The sequence below is a fragment of the Caloenas nicobarica genome, chromosome 16, assembly GCF_036013445.1.
Source record: "Caloenas nicobarica isolate bCalNic1 chromosome 16, bCalNic1.hap1, whole genome shotgun sequence".
Classification (NCBI taxonomy): domain Eukaryota; kingdom Metazoa; phylum Chordata; class Aves; order Columbiformes; family Columbidae; genus Caloenas; species Caloenas nicobarica.
In genome coordinates this window covers 5,536,302-5,550,562 of record NC_088260.1, presented here as the reverse complement: position 1 = coordinate 5,550,562, position 14,261 = coordinate 5,536,302, and the positions used below count along the sequence as shown (strand labels likewise).

General features: G+C 37.8%; 1 protein-coding gene across 5 annotated transcripts in view; it reads left to right on the top strand.

The window, feature by feature from the left end:
* HECTD4 (HECT domain E3 ubiquitin protein ligase 4) overlaps window positions 1-14,261 on the top strand; it is a 68,698-nt gene that overhangs the window by 24,433 nt on the left and 30,004 nt on the right. The window contains exons 16-35 of one of the 5 annotated variants that reach the window (XM_065646206.1): window positions 103-223; window positions 1,093-1,215; window positions 2,419-2,543; window positions 3,530-3,683; window positions 3,979-4,079; window positions 5,132-5,330; window positions 6,812-6,931; window positions 8,146-8,250; window positions 8,782-8,945; window positions 9,318-9,551; window positions 9,790-9,982; window positions 10,159-10,263; window positions 10,345-10,433; window positions 10,983-11,158; window positions 11,617-11,752; window positions 11,901-12,042; window positions 12,153-12,319; window positions 12,897-13,043; window positions 13,349-13,533; window positions 14,075-14,228. In XM_065646206.1, the coding sequence (XP_065502278.1) occupies window positions 103-223; window positions 1,093-1,215; window positions 2,419-2,543; window positions 3,530-3,683; window positions 3,979-4,079; window positions 5,132-5,330; window positions 6,812-6,931; window positions 8,146-8,250; window positions 8,782-8,945; window positions 9,318-9,551; window positions 9,790-9,982; window positions 10,159-10,263; window positions 10,345-10,433; window positions 10,983-11,158; window positions 11,617-11,752; window positions 11,901-12,042; window positions 12,153-12,319; window positions 12,897-13,043; window positions 13,349-13,533; window positions 14,075-14,228 (2,940 nt within the window). Of the gene's footprint in view, window positions 1-102; window positions 224-1,092; window positions 1,222-2,418; window positions 2,544-3,529; window positions 3,684-3,978; window positions 4,080-5,131; window positions 5,331-6,784; window positions 6,932-8,145; window positions 8,251-8,781; window positions 8,946-9,317; window positions 9,552-9,789; window positions 9,983-10,158; window positions 10,264-10,344; window positions 10,434-10,982; window positions 11,159-11,616; window positions 11,753-11,900; window positions 12,043-12,152; window positions 12,320-12,896; window positions 13,044-13,348; window positions 13,534-14,074; window positions 14,229-14,261 lie in introns of all 5 variants that reach the window. The other 4 variants (XM_065646204.1, XM_065646205.1, XM_065646203.1 and 1 more) reach the window with 4 other exon arrangements.

Below are 14,261 nucleotides of genomic sequence, written 5' to 3'. Positions count from 1 at the left end.
CATAATTTGCTATACAGCTTGCTGAGGCTTTTGAGATGAGCTATACAAAATACCCCATAATTAGACTATTAACATTTTACATCTTTCCTGCATTTTTCGAAGACTAAATGATGAGCTGTTGCACTACATTCTCAAGATTGTTGTCCGAGAATCTTGTGTCTTAATCACCAAGTGCCAAACTGTATCTAAAGATGATTTTCAAAGGCTTCTTTCAACTGTGCCTGTAAGTGAAATGTATTTTGATAAAAGTATATTTGCCTTTGGCTGCTTTTCCTCTTTAAATCCATCATCTTCACTGAGTATATAGAGGTGAAACTTTCATAGTTGTGTGTCTTAACAAATACAGGAAAAAAATGTCCTTTGTTTGTACTGTACAGGGAAGGAATAAACGATTTCTTACAGCAAAGTAAATCTTACAGTAAAGCTAAACCAGGTTTATATGTGGAAATATTTTCCAATTTCTGTGGCAGCTGCTTCAATTTAAAGGAAGCTTGTGTGTATCAGTCTTCAGAGCATTACAACAACTTTAAAAAGAACATACAGTTTTGTGTAATGATTCATACAGGCAGAAAGGATTATCATTTACAGACAAAAATGAGTGAAAATCGACCTAGTTTAATGGTAAAAGTACGCATGGATGTTTTCAGCAGGGTCAGCCCCTGATCTGGCCAATGGCAAAGGCAAACACGGGCCAGGGGGTGAAGTCATGGCCTGTGCTGCTGGAGGATGGAAAAGGAGTAGAATGGAACCATCACCTTTGGGAACGTGAATTAAATTTAGCTCTATGGTGGCATTATCTTTTAAGGATTAATTCATGTTACAGTACTTAAATGTTATTATACTTGAATAGAATGGTCCTGCTTCCGTATATGCTTTGCAAGTTATTTGCAACCAGGTTGTTCTCTTAGATATGAATGAAAAAGTTTGCATTAAATCATCAAAAAATGCTTTTATTCAGGGGAAATTATTTTTTGTTTTTACTTGTCCTCTCCCCCTACTTTTTTCCTCTTATATGTCAAAGTACAAGGATTGCCTGAATCAAGCTTGATTAAAGGGTTTAGATAATGTAAAGTGTACTTATTTATGTTAAAGGCTGCATCTTCGTGCTTGCGGTATCTGATGGCTGTACAGAACCACCTCCTCAGTAACACTATTTTGATTAAACCCGATGACAATGATGACAGTGACAGCTCCTTGCAGGGAGAGACATTGAAGGTACAGGTAAACACCAAGTTTTATTCTAGAATGGCTCTCTACAGTCAATGTTCCTGTGACACCTCTTATTTCTGCAGTGCATTCTACTTATTTTGTTGCTTCCTTTCTTCTCAATACAGTTAAATTACTGTAGACAGGGGTTTTTTCCTGTTTTGCAGCTAAAGTCTGCAGTTGTTCTGTGTTCAGTATTCTAGGTTGAGTTCTTTATTGTCAGTGAGAGCAGACATTTCCCTTACTAAATATACATATAATGAGGTTTAAAATGTATTTTAATTAATATATGCTAGTCATAAAAATCATGTGCCAGGAATCCTTTCTGGACACATCACTCCCTCACACTCCCTTACTTTTTCTTCTCCAGATCACTTAGGTGGTCTTTGAAAAGGTATTTTCCAATTTAAGTAGAAAAGCGTTTTCTCATTTCTCTTACCTGGCTTCTCCTTTTTTTGCATTTTGTTTCTTATAAAACTTACGTACAGCCACCTACATCTGTTGTCTGAAATAACGTGATAGTGTTTGTGGCAAGGACGAGGTTCGCAGGCAGTGGTTGTTTTGTTGGTGTAAGGGTTGTTAAAATGGTGTCTTTTCGTATTACTGCTGGAATAGTTTTGAATGAACGTGTAGAAGCCAGGTTTGTCCTAGCATGCAGCCTGTCTTACCATAGTCATTTTTGTAACTAACAATTTTTCTATAATGGTATTGACTTCTGAATTTCTGGTATTGTTTGTTAAGCTGGTTTTGTCTGCTGTTCTTGGAGACTTTGTGTGCTCTTAATCTGCTAAATTCGAAAGTTATTTGTTCAGGCTCATTGAGTAAATGCTAAATATTGCAGTACTTCTCTTGTCTCACTATTCACCCATGTTTTCATTGTTCAGTTTCTCTCTCCACAGTGATCCTCATACCTGCTAGAACATTGTGTCACCAATGCTGTACCTTGGCTGGCTAACAGCTCTCGCCTCTGCTGGACGTGGGGATTCCTTCCCTCTAGAAACTGGATGTGCATCCTGTAAAACATGCACCTAGTTTCTCCCAGCACTTTGGGGCTTAACATTAATCTAATTTAAGTCTTGGATGAATCTACTGCTGCAGGCCTGCCAGGTCACATTATCATTATTTTAATTTGGAAATCCATCGTTTTGTTCTGTTGTCCTTTTTTTGTATTCTCTAAGAATTCAAGTGTCCTATAACTCTTTTTGTACCTAGGAGCTAAAGACCAGCATTTTGTCTCTTGCTACACAAATTCTGACAGGATGTGATGAAGTCCTAGAAATGCTGCAACAAGTCACTACCGCACTAATAAACAGTGACATTTCTGATAGAGAGCAAAGGTAAGACAAGTGTACGTTAACCTGAAAACAGTAAACTTGCTTTTTGTGGATTATGGTACCAGCACAGTTCCCAGGACTTGTTCTTTATAACTTCATATGTGAGCTTCGAAGGTATGCGAACCATTTCTTACTATAGTGTTTGCTTAGCACTTGTCTTTTGAAGAATTTAGAATCGGACACTCTGTGTCAGTACTACCAGCTTGATAATCTATAAAAACTTTGAACGGATGAGGTCTTATACAATGGTATTTTTGAGCAGAGCAACTGGAAACAAATGGTATTCAGTCAGCTGGGAATATTCCTGCAAGTTGAGGCAATTTTTTATTTTTAAATTCCTAAGTATTACATCTCTAGTAGCTGGACTAGGTATTTTATCTATGGCAAGTCTTGGATGTCGTTACAATATCCTGCATTTATCATCGGATAGCGTCACCTTGCCCTCACCTCCCTTTCCCAGTTGTGTTTCGGGTTTCAGTTTCTATGCTTCTCTGTGCCTGCAAGATTAGTTTTGTTTGTTGACAATACACAGTTCCTTTGAGATGTTTTCAGATGGGTTTCATGTTCAAATATATTTTTATAGATACAGATTCTTTTAAAGTACATTGAGCTACATGTGCTGGCAGCCTGACATACATACTGAACAAATACATTTGTGTTTGATGTGGACTTTCATTCCATGCCCAAGGGAGCTTATCATTTTCTAAGTAATTATTAAACTCTTGATTTACTGTCTTCTGATCTGTCATTGTTTAGTAAGAATTGACAGCAAAGACTAGACACTTTGGAGAAATCATGTTTTCAAGATATTAAGCTCTTCGTTGTTGGGTTTTTTGTTTGTTTGGGTTTTTTAAAAATGCAAATGTTCTCTGCTGAATTTTAAATTGCCTACTTACACAGTCTGTTACAAGATTAAACAGATGACTAAAATTAGAAGTGATACTCTATGAAAATAGTTGTTACTATGTAAACCTTGGCTCTTCTTACAGATTAAAAGGCCTGGAACAAATTACAAAGGCTACTATGCTTGGTCATCTGCTTCCGGTCCTGCTGACATCCCTGATGCATCCAAATTTGCAAACTCTGACCATGGCTGATGCCTTGATGCCTCAACTGGTGCAGCTGGTTCTTTATACAAGTCAGGTATGATCTTTGTGTCAGCAGTTCTCTACAATGGAAAAAACATGTGGCATGTTCTACAGTGCTGCAGATCTTGGTCAACTTTCTGCAGGAAGTGATCCAAGATCATAGTTCAAGAATTGTTCAACAGCTACAGGAGCTGATAATGCTGGATATTAAGTTCGACTTGGTACAACAGCTGCTGAGTAATGATTTGTTGTCAATAACAACATACAGTGTGATTGTTAATGTATTCAGTAATGAGTTCATAAAATCATGTACTGTTTGCGCACTTCTAACACTATATTTTGTGCCACAGACTGCTCTGCTGCTTAAAACTCAGTCTCCAGTTTTCTCAGAACTGAACAGTTCTCCCAGTGGTGCATCAGAACAGAAAGGGAAGCTGTTGCCTGATGAGAGGTGATTTTCTTTACATTTGTCTCTTTTCATGGGATTAAATATCTTAGCCGTAATGTTAATTTGACCATTGTTGCAGCAATCTTTTTTAAGGCCAAGCTATAATGGTTTGTGAGGCTGTCTTTGACATATATAAGTCTTTACAGAAGGCAATTAGTTCTAAATTTTTTTGGCATATGGAATTAAATGATTAATATCTTCAGGTTGTTTGCACAGGATATGGTTGGCTTTGTTTTTTTTTTCCCTTAGCTGAAGCATTAGGAATTAATTCTAAATGCTTCTCTTACAATAAATTAGGCTAAGGAGGACCATCATGAGTAAATGTAAATTGTTTTGGCAGCATGAGATACAGTATTAAAACTATTGGAAAGATATTAAATGGTTTCATTTCCATAGAGAAATAAAACAATTTTAAGTCCTGCATTTAAATCCCAAGTCTCAGCTCCAAGTTACACAGTTTCTGCTTAGAAACAGAAACCCACAGCTGAATTAAATAAAAAATGCTTATCATGGCTATTTGCAGTGTTGCAGAATTTGTGGTATTAAACAACTTGTGATAATGTGTAATATAATGTGTGAAAACTATGAAGAATTCACTTTCAATCCTCCTTGAAATTATAAGCCTCAGTGGAATACTAGGCATATTGTTTTATGACAGTATAATCAGCTTTGGGCACTGTCCCAGGAGGGAAATTGTTGTGTTGTTGGGTTTTTTTATGCTACCAATCGTGTATTAGAATCTATATGTAGTACCATTTATATTTTGTGGTGCTACTTAGGTTGTTTATAATAATTTGGAAACTGGAAAGCACAGAGAAAGGTTCAGATTTTACAGGTCAGAGATCGGCACAGTTATTTCTAATGTACAGGGCTTGTACAGTTTAAGTTCTGCGTGTTCCCTCAATACAGTTATGCCCAAAATGAGGAGTCAATACTTCATGTCGCTATGTATCAATACTGAGAGGTGATTTTAAGTACTTCATAGTTTGGTGTCTGAATATATAGTACAAATCTGTGCATTTAATTTTAGGACTAATTTTTCACTCTAATTTCAGAATGCTGGAAGAGAAAGAAGAACCAGGTTTTCTTACGGGTTTGAAGATCCCTGCTCCCTGGGCTGCTGGGAAAACTGTAGAAACAGTTCATCCCGTCAGGGATAACTATAAATTTAAAGAAACTGTACATATTCCAGGAGCCCGCTGTTTATATCTTAGATTTGACAACAGATGTTCTTCACAATATGATTATGATAAGGTAAGCAAGGGCCAACTCAAATTCTTTCTTTTGTATATATTTCTGTCAGCAGCACTTGGCATTTTCATGTTTTCTGCCCTTTGTGTTTCATGGCACCTTATTTCCAGTGATCAGAATAATGCAGGAGGTTTTTATTGACAGGAGCTTATTAGTGTACGCTCTAATGTCATGGTCTCCTTACTTCAAGGCTGTAAAGTACGGGGATGCAGAGAGGTTATTTCTTGTGTGGCGCAAGCGTGAACACCTTTTCAAAAGAATTCTTGAGTCTCATCTCAAGATTACACTTAGCTAAATGCTAGAAAATGTACTAAGAGTTGTTGACATGAGAAGGCAGGAAAGTGAAGATAAATCATTTGTGTTTAATTTCTATTATTCTTGAAGAAACAATCCCAAACTAGTGTATGCTTAATTTTTCTTGTATGTTGTTTCAGAACGTAATATCCAGTGACTGTTTCAATGTTTAAAACTTATCAGTTTTGAGGATCTTTTGTTAAGAGTTAGAGTCTGTAATTAGGAAGTTTCCTCAAAAGATGTCAGAATTAGTGTTATTATGAAATAGGAGAAATACAATGGGCTTGAGAGGTATGGGATTGGGGGTGGGGGGGAACATGATGTTTTGGGGGTTTTTTCTCCCCTCAGAAATTCATACCAACTCTTCCTTTTTTTCTTTCTTTTCTTTTTTTTTTTTTAAGTTCATTTCATGATGGCTCAGGTTGTCAAAGTTCGACTTCCTTCTCAGTTTTGCTGTTGTTCAGTTTTCCTTGTTTCTCAAATCGTAATCAAGCTGCCTACTTTGTAGATCAGCACAGTCTGTTTAAACTGGGCAGAACTGGAAGGTGGCTTTTATTTTCCCTGACAATAAATGGCTTGTTTACATGGATTAATATGAACAAGTGTTTTCAATTTCAAGAACACAACTAGTAGCACTTTGTATAATCAGAGAACTGCTTGTGCTGTATGCTAATTGTTGCCGTATATTCTTTGACATAGAGCAAATCCTGTGATTCTCACTCCCATTAGTTATTTATAAGTGTCTTTAATATTAATGTCACCTGTTCCTGGCTAAACTCCTCCATAAAACTTTGGGCTTTGTCATGTTCCCACTGAAGTCACTGACAAAATATTAACTTTGGGAGGACGATCAATCCATTTATTAGTAGAGAGGCAGTATGTTCTCATTAGCTGAGAAAGAGGACTGGAAGTTAGGATTTCTCCTGACTCCTGCTCCCAGTTCCGCTGCTGACTTGTTGTGTGACCTCGGGGACAAGTCACTCAATTTCCTCTCTGCCTCAGTTTCCCCATCTGTAAAATGGGGATAATAATACTTGCCTGCTCACCTCACAGGGCTGGTGTGAGGATTTGTTAATGTTGATAAAGCGCTTTGAAAATATAAAGCGCGGTGTAAGTGCTAAGTATTATTATTATTATTAGATTTTCTTGTTTTTCTCTTACAGTCTAACAGTGTATTTTATGTTTTGAAGTTGGTGATCTATGCTGGTCCTAACACAAACAGTAGGAAGGTTGCTGAGTATGGAGGCAATACACTGGGATATGGCAGCCGTAGTGTCTTAGGAACTGGTTGGCCGAAAGACTTAGTAAAGGTACAGTATTATAATCCAACAATCTTTCACATAGAAAAATCCCCTTTGGAAACCATGTCGAGTCTGTTTGAACCCCGATAGCAATGAAGTCCAAGCTTTTAACTGTTCAGTTATCCATGATGAGATCACTTAAGTGGGCTCTTAAATCATTGGGGAATAACTTCAAATTCAACTTTATGTTTTATGTGCAACGCCTCTCTTTGAGCTGATCTTGTTTTGTTATGTCTTACTGGAATTCATTATTGGTGTGTTTCGGTCCTGGAGTCTCTAATGGCACGACTGTTCTAATAAATATGTCTTCCTAGGAGAAATTCTTGCACAGTCTGAGGCTGTGCATATTTTCTTCAGGTTATAACTGAATTTTTTTAGCAGTAGTCCACAAATATAACAAGTAGTAAATGTATAGTAACTTTCCAGCCATTTGTGTTGGGTTTTAGAATTACATTGGATGCTTTTGGCAGTAAAGCAGAGACAGAAAAATCCCTCAAACTTCTTGAAATTTCAGTACTTCAAGAATTTTGTGCTATGTTCTCTCAGATTGTATGCGGTATTTTTTTTTTCTTATGTGTTTATACTGCTGCATTGTCCCACACGGAAACCAGGCTTATATACATAACAAAAAGCCATTTCAAAAAGGAAAACAAGAAGTAATGAACTGGAAAGCAATTTCAGACAAGCACTCCATTGCTCACGATTACTGGAATTTCACTGATTTTTTTTTTTTTCAGACACAGGCTTTTACACTGTTCTTTTAGCAAACTTTTCTATTAATGTGTTTATATTCTTCTTCTCCTTGAAGAGCTTGTCTGTCTTCCTTCAGGAAGGGAACCGTTAATTATTGCATGGTTTCTTGCAGAAAAATGATGAAAGTGTTTTGATGGAAATCAAGGCCAAGTAATGCAGACTGACTTGATAAATTCTGCTTTTGATTCTACAACTCTGGTCGTTTTTTTGTTTTACTGTAATTAGCCAGCAGCAAAATCAAAATCAAATTGTCCACTAAAAGATATCCTTACGAAAAGGGAAGAAGCTTAATCAGAGTATATAATTGGAGATAAAAATAATACTTAAATAACTGTCACTAAAAGGATTAATCCATAGAATAAGCACCGTTTATGAAAAGGCTGTTTGTTTGCCTAATTCTTAAGTGTTTCTTCTTTTTTCTTTTTTTGTTTGTTTGTTTGTTTTCCTCTCCTCCCCGTGAAAATGTGAAGGTGGAAGGAGATACAGTCACCTTCTCCTTTGAAATGCGGAGTGGCCGTGAGCACAACACTCCAGACAAAGCCATGTGGGGCTTTGCTTGCACTGTCCGAGCACAGGTACTCACACAACAGATTCTGTGGGACAGGTTCCACTTCAATTTATCTCGTTATGCGCTTCAGATCAAATTGAAATGTACTTCAAAGTTGGAGGTTAATGTCTGAAATTGAAAACAGTAACAGGTTATTTATTTTGGCAATAAGACATGATGATGATTCCAGGCTTTAAGGAAGAGAGGGGAGAGATGCTGGGGACGAACACAAGAAAACTTGAATCCCGCTGCCGGGAAGCTGGGACTGGGGCTGTGAGATGGCAGATCTGTGGGCCAGAAAATGACTGAACCGAAAATAACTTTACCGTTTCTTTCTGGTTCAGAAAAACAACATTTGAGTCTTGTTTCTGGTCTGGAGTTGTTCTCATATAGTACTTTAAATTGTTAAAGCATTTTTTTCAATATATCTCTGTGTAAGAGACATATGATAGATATATCTCTTATATATACAAATATAAAATCTCCTATCTTGAAATATATTGGGGAAGGACTTGACGGTTGATTGATTAGTGCAACTTTATCGCCATTCCTTCTGCAGGAGTCTTCAGAGGATGTGTCAGGAGGTTTGCCCTTCTTAGTTGACCTGGCACTTGGCCTTTCTGTGTTAGCTTGTTCTATGCTGCGAATATTATACAATGGACCAGAAATTACCAAAGATGAAGAAACCTGTCAAGAGCTCCTAAGATCTAAACTATTACAAAGGTAAAAAAAAAAAAAAAAAATTGATCTGAGTTCCTATGTGTGGTTTTTTTTTTTCTGAGAGAAGTTGATTTTTGTAGTTGTGCTCAAGTCTCATGGTTTAAAGTGATTGTTTTGATAATTTTTCCTACAGAGGTTGTTCAGGAGTTCTGGGTTGCCTAAAACTAAGGAAATATTCTATAGAACAGAGGTTTTCTTTAGAATAAGTAGAGGAGGATTGGGCTGTGCTTGGTACAAGCCACACTTAATATGTTAATATGTTGTCTCTTTATATGGCATTGTTGACTAATGTGTCTTTCTGAATAAGGGCAGTTAGGAAAAAAAAAAATTAAAAAATCCTTTTTGTCTTTTTTTTTTTTTCTTTATTTTTGACAGGTGCCAGTGGCAGGTGGAAGCAAATGGTGTAATATCTCCAGCCCTTACACCAAGTCCTTCTCCATTGCCTCTTACCATAGATGAAGACAGAGAGTTTACATATCCTTCGGATGTTCTGGTGCCTCCCGTTGGACACTATTTTGATTTGCCAAGGATCAGGCTGCCTCCAGGAATCATGATAAAGCTCAGGGAAATTTCTGGACGTGCTCGGCCTCAATTTAGACCTAGTATAAAGTAAGTAGACGTTGTTTTGCTTTATTTTTCTAACTTTTATTGTTTGAAATGTTTGGTGCCCAAGTGAGCTATATAAGCAATGGTGAGGATGTGGGAAGGCTGTTGTGTATGATGGTATGCGTTTAATATTTTGTAAATACTTGTTTGTGAATGCAACACCTAGTGGATTGTAAATATGAATTGTCAAAGTTTGTCCCTTATTCTTGCTTTATCGATTTGGCTTTGCCTGTAACCCTAGGGAGGTGATCCAGCCAGAAGTAATGGAGGAGATGGTCGTTTCATGTGTGATTAAACATTTGAATTTGGTTGATGCACTCCAGTCCCTGATAAACTTCCAGTATCAAGAAGAACATGCTGAAGAATATGATTTACTTTGTAAAATTATGGGAGAGACCTTTAAGAAGCTAAATGCCATGGAAAGACAATTGCAGGTAAAAATAAAATTACACTAAAAAATCTCAGAAGGCTTTTTTTGAGTCTAAAGGTGTATTAACAGCATTTTAGAAACACAGAAATATAAAATGTACTCAGATTTCTTCCTTAAATATCTTTTCTACTCCTTAAGATGAACGACTGCAATCAGTCTTATTTTTTGTCTCTTTATTAGAGTGTGGCTGAGCTGGAGCAGAAATGGCAGAATGAGGTGGATGATGCCATGCATGGGAAGCTGGAGAACAACGTCCCGTTCTTTTACGATTATCACTTCAATGAGGTAAGCATTGTGGCTGCTGTGCGTGCTTACACTTCACGCTGCTTTCAAGATGTGTTCATCCTTTTCTTTCACTTTGTTTAGAGCAAGATGAAAGAACTGGAACTTCTGTGTTCCATGAAAGAAGTTTCTTTTGATGGAAGCGATCTGGAGAACGTGGTCCTGGCGTTAAGGTGAGTAGCTGGCTGCGGAGTGCACCGTTCAGGCAGCTGTAGCTGTGGAATTTCAGTGAGTTCCAAACGCAGCTATACAGGGTAAAAATTGCACACATAACATAAATGCATTGAAGTAGCCACTTAAATCTTATTGTACTCTATGACACTTAAAGATGTGAAACAGAAGCTAGCACTAAATGTCTCAAACTTTTTATGTCTAATTCCATTAAAGGCTGGTAGACCTGCAGTAAGGAAACAATCTTTGGGAGCAGGAACTTTCAGATGAGCTTCTAACCAGGGATGCAAATACTTTAAAACTCAATTTTCCTGTCTGTCTACCAATATTCGATTAAATTGTTAGAAACATTTGTCCTAAATACCTTAATATTAGTACCTGCAGCTACTAGTACTTACTAACAAATCACTCGTTTATTTAATTTTTTCTGCTTTCTGCAATTGATGCTGTATGTCTTCTTTAAAATAACCTTTCTCACAGTAACACTTTATTTCAGAAGGCATTAAAACATAACTGAGTTTATGTCTTTTATTTTTCTTCCATAATTTTAGGGAGAAGTTTTTTCAAGAGGTGAATTCACTGATACAGAAGACCTCTCATCCCTTAGCAAAAACAAAAACATTAGTTAAGAGCTTGATGAACAGAGCAGAGCTGTTATTACATGTCACTATTGCAGCACAGTCTGGTATCACAAGGAGTATATCTGGTACCCCCGCAGAGACTCCAGGTACATATATCGTTACCAGCATTATACTTTCTTTTTCTTCTTCTTTTTTACTAAAGAGATAATTTATTCCTTTTCTTATTTTTCCTCTTTCACTTAAAATTAAACCTTTTGTTTTTACTCTTTTGAATTAAATCCTTTTACAGTAAATGAAGTTGAGTCTTTGTTTTCTGATTGCCATAATGATGGTAAATTAAGGTCTGAGTAACAAGTGGAATTTCAACTTTAACCTTATGAATTATTGGGAAAAAAATCTTAACCTGATCAAAACAAAAGTAATTTGAAACAGTACCTGAAAGCAGGAAAGTCCTCAGAATGGAGTTGCGAGTTCTTACTTAGACGGTGTTTTCCCCCTCCTATGTTATATCTTTCACTGGAATGTCCACAGTGATTTCAAAAACAGTTTGTAAATGATTTTCTACCCCAGGAGTGACATTCTTTCATATCGTCTAATATTGCAGCCTGTAAATCAGCATCTGAAACCAAAGTGATATCTCACGCAGTCCGCCAGCCCGTCTTCCTGCGCAGCATGTCAGCTCCATCTGATTTAGAAATGATTGGTAACGAAGACATCGAGTTTGCTAGGTCGAGTCAGAGGTATACAGGGGTTTATTCCACTGGGCTGCTTTACGATAATGTGGCCTGTGTTGTTAAAATATTCATAAACTTTGCAAGCATAGCACTTTTTTTTTTTTAATTGGATCAACTTATTGCTACTGCGTCTAATGACCCTGTATTCTCGTAGGCGGCGCCATGTAACCAGCCACAGAAGTAGCTCTTTCACGCTTCTGCAGTCACTGGCCATTGAGGACAGCAGAGATAAACCCACGTACAGCGTCTTACTGGGGCAGCTGTTCGCTTTCATTGGAACAAATCCTGACCAAGCGGTATGTCCTTTGAAATGTGCTGCATCATTCTGTTTTCAAATTGAAACTTTCATGAAGAAGGGAGGTGCCTTGCTTGTGTCCCACTAACAAAAGCGAACGGAACCTCGTAGGTGTCCAGCAGCAGTTTTCTGCTGGCTGCTCAGACCAGGTGGCGTCGGGGGAACACGAGGAAGCAAGCGCTGGTGCACATGAGGGAGCTGCTGACGGCAGCTGTCCGGGTCGGTGGTGTGACGCATCTCGTGGGCCCAGTGACCATGGTACTTCAGGGAGGACCAAGGTTTGTTTATTTCTCTGAAAATAATTAAATGTTGCGGTCTCTGTAGAAGATAATATACTGCTCTGCATGAAGAAAAACTGTAAGAACTGGCTACCTTTGAGGGCTTAAGTTTGTAGAACTAAGCTTGAAGCAACCACTTTGGCCCTTGTAGGGTAAAAAGGCAGAAACTGCTAAGAAATGCTTTTATTTGGCAGCAGGTGAACTTTCCGTTCATACTGGAGTGACATGTCCACAAATAGGTATATAGTGTGTCTTACTCTCCTTGCTATTTCTAAATTAATGTTAGTTATATATTAGTGGCAGATTTAACAGATATGAATACTGTCATCTAAATGTGTTCAATATCTTCTCAGTATTTTGTTTGCAGGCAAATTTCAATCGTCTGTGGTAAAACTACCATACTATCTTGTTTACATATGTTTCATATTAAAACATAGTGACTTGCAGTTTTGCTTCTAAATATTCCTTGAGTAATTCTTAATATGTGCTGATATATTTTTTTTTTTAAAGCTCTATTTGGAAGTTTTTTCATTTTATTTAACCTTAGAAGCCTACCATTTCAAATGTCTACCAACAGAATCGAAGAGCTCACATGTGGCGGGATGGTGGAACAAGTCCAGGAAGCTTTTGGAGAGACGATGACGTCTGTGGTCTCGCTGTGCGCTCGCTACCCCATTGCTTGTGCAAATAGCATTGGTCTCTTATGCACTATACCTTATACAAGGTAGGACTGTGTTTTGGAAAGGAAAGGAGGGCATCCACAGCTGTCCTTATTAGGGTTTGTCTTGGGGAGAAGCCTTATATAGTCTAAAAATATTCCTTTTCTTCATAATGAGGAGTGTCTGAGAACAGCCTGTTAAGTTTTCTCAGAATATGGAATTTCCTCTGGGGAGGACAAGGGAGAGACAGAACGGTCTTTCTGCAAAGAGAAGTAATTATTGTTAACAGCACGTTCTGGATCTTCATTGTTTCTGTTGTTAGTGACCAAAAAGTTACTTAAATAAAATCTGAATTTGTCTTCTCATACAGGAGCGAAGAGAAGTGTTTGGTACGTAGCGGCCTGGTGCAGCTTATGGACCGACTTTGCAGCTTAAGCAGCCAGACAGAATCCAGTTCAAATGAAAAACAGACTAAGAAACAGAAGGTGGCCACCATGGCCTGGGCTGCATTCCAGGTGCTCGCCAACCGCTGTGTGGAATGGGAAAAAGAGGAAGGTAGGAACACTGCAGCTGTATTTCTACTGTGCACTTCAGAATTGTGCAAGTGCCTGAGAAGTGGTGTAAATGTATTTAAAATAGGGCATCTGCTCACCATGACTTCAGTATTGTTTGGGTTATCTACAACACACAAGTGGATACAGAAATAAGTTGATTTTCTTCATGTTGTTTTTTTACTTTTAGTTTTTTTTTACTTTTAGTTTTTTTCCTCCTCGTGGGAGAATGTTGCAGATAATTTCAAGTCTGACACTTGGTTCTGTCTTGACATAATCAGAGAACCTGCAGACCCTGAGTTATCACTTACCCTTTTTTCCTGTGACTCACCCATAACACACATAAACATCTAGACACATAGCTAGTGGGACGTAGCTGTTGTATCAGGTTTTATTTTTAATTAAACACATTTATATATTAAAAGTTTTACTATAGCAAAACAAAAGGGTTTTTTTACTATTTTCAGTTTATGGGTAAGGGATTTGGTGGTGTGTACATTCATTTTTGATAGTTACAACTGTGTGTTCTTGCATCGCTTTTGAAGGTGGTTCGACAGAAGCTGTTCATTCTGGCCTGGCCCGTCAGGTCTCCAGCCTTCTTACCAACCACCTCGCTCGCGCCACAGAGTGCTGTGGTAACCAGGCTGCGGGAAATGACGCGCTTCAAGATGTTCTCAGTCTTCTTAATGACCTGTCAAGGTACTAGGCCTTTGTCTCTGGAGTATTGTTTTC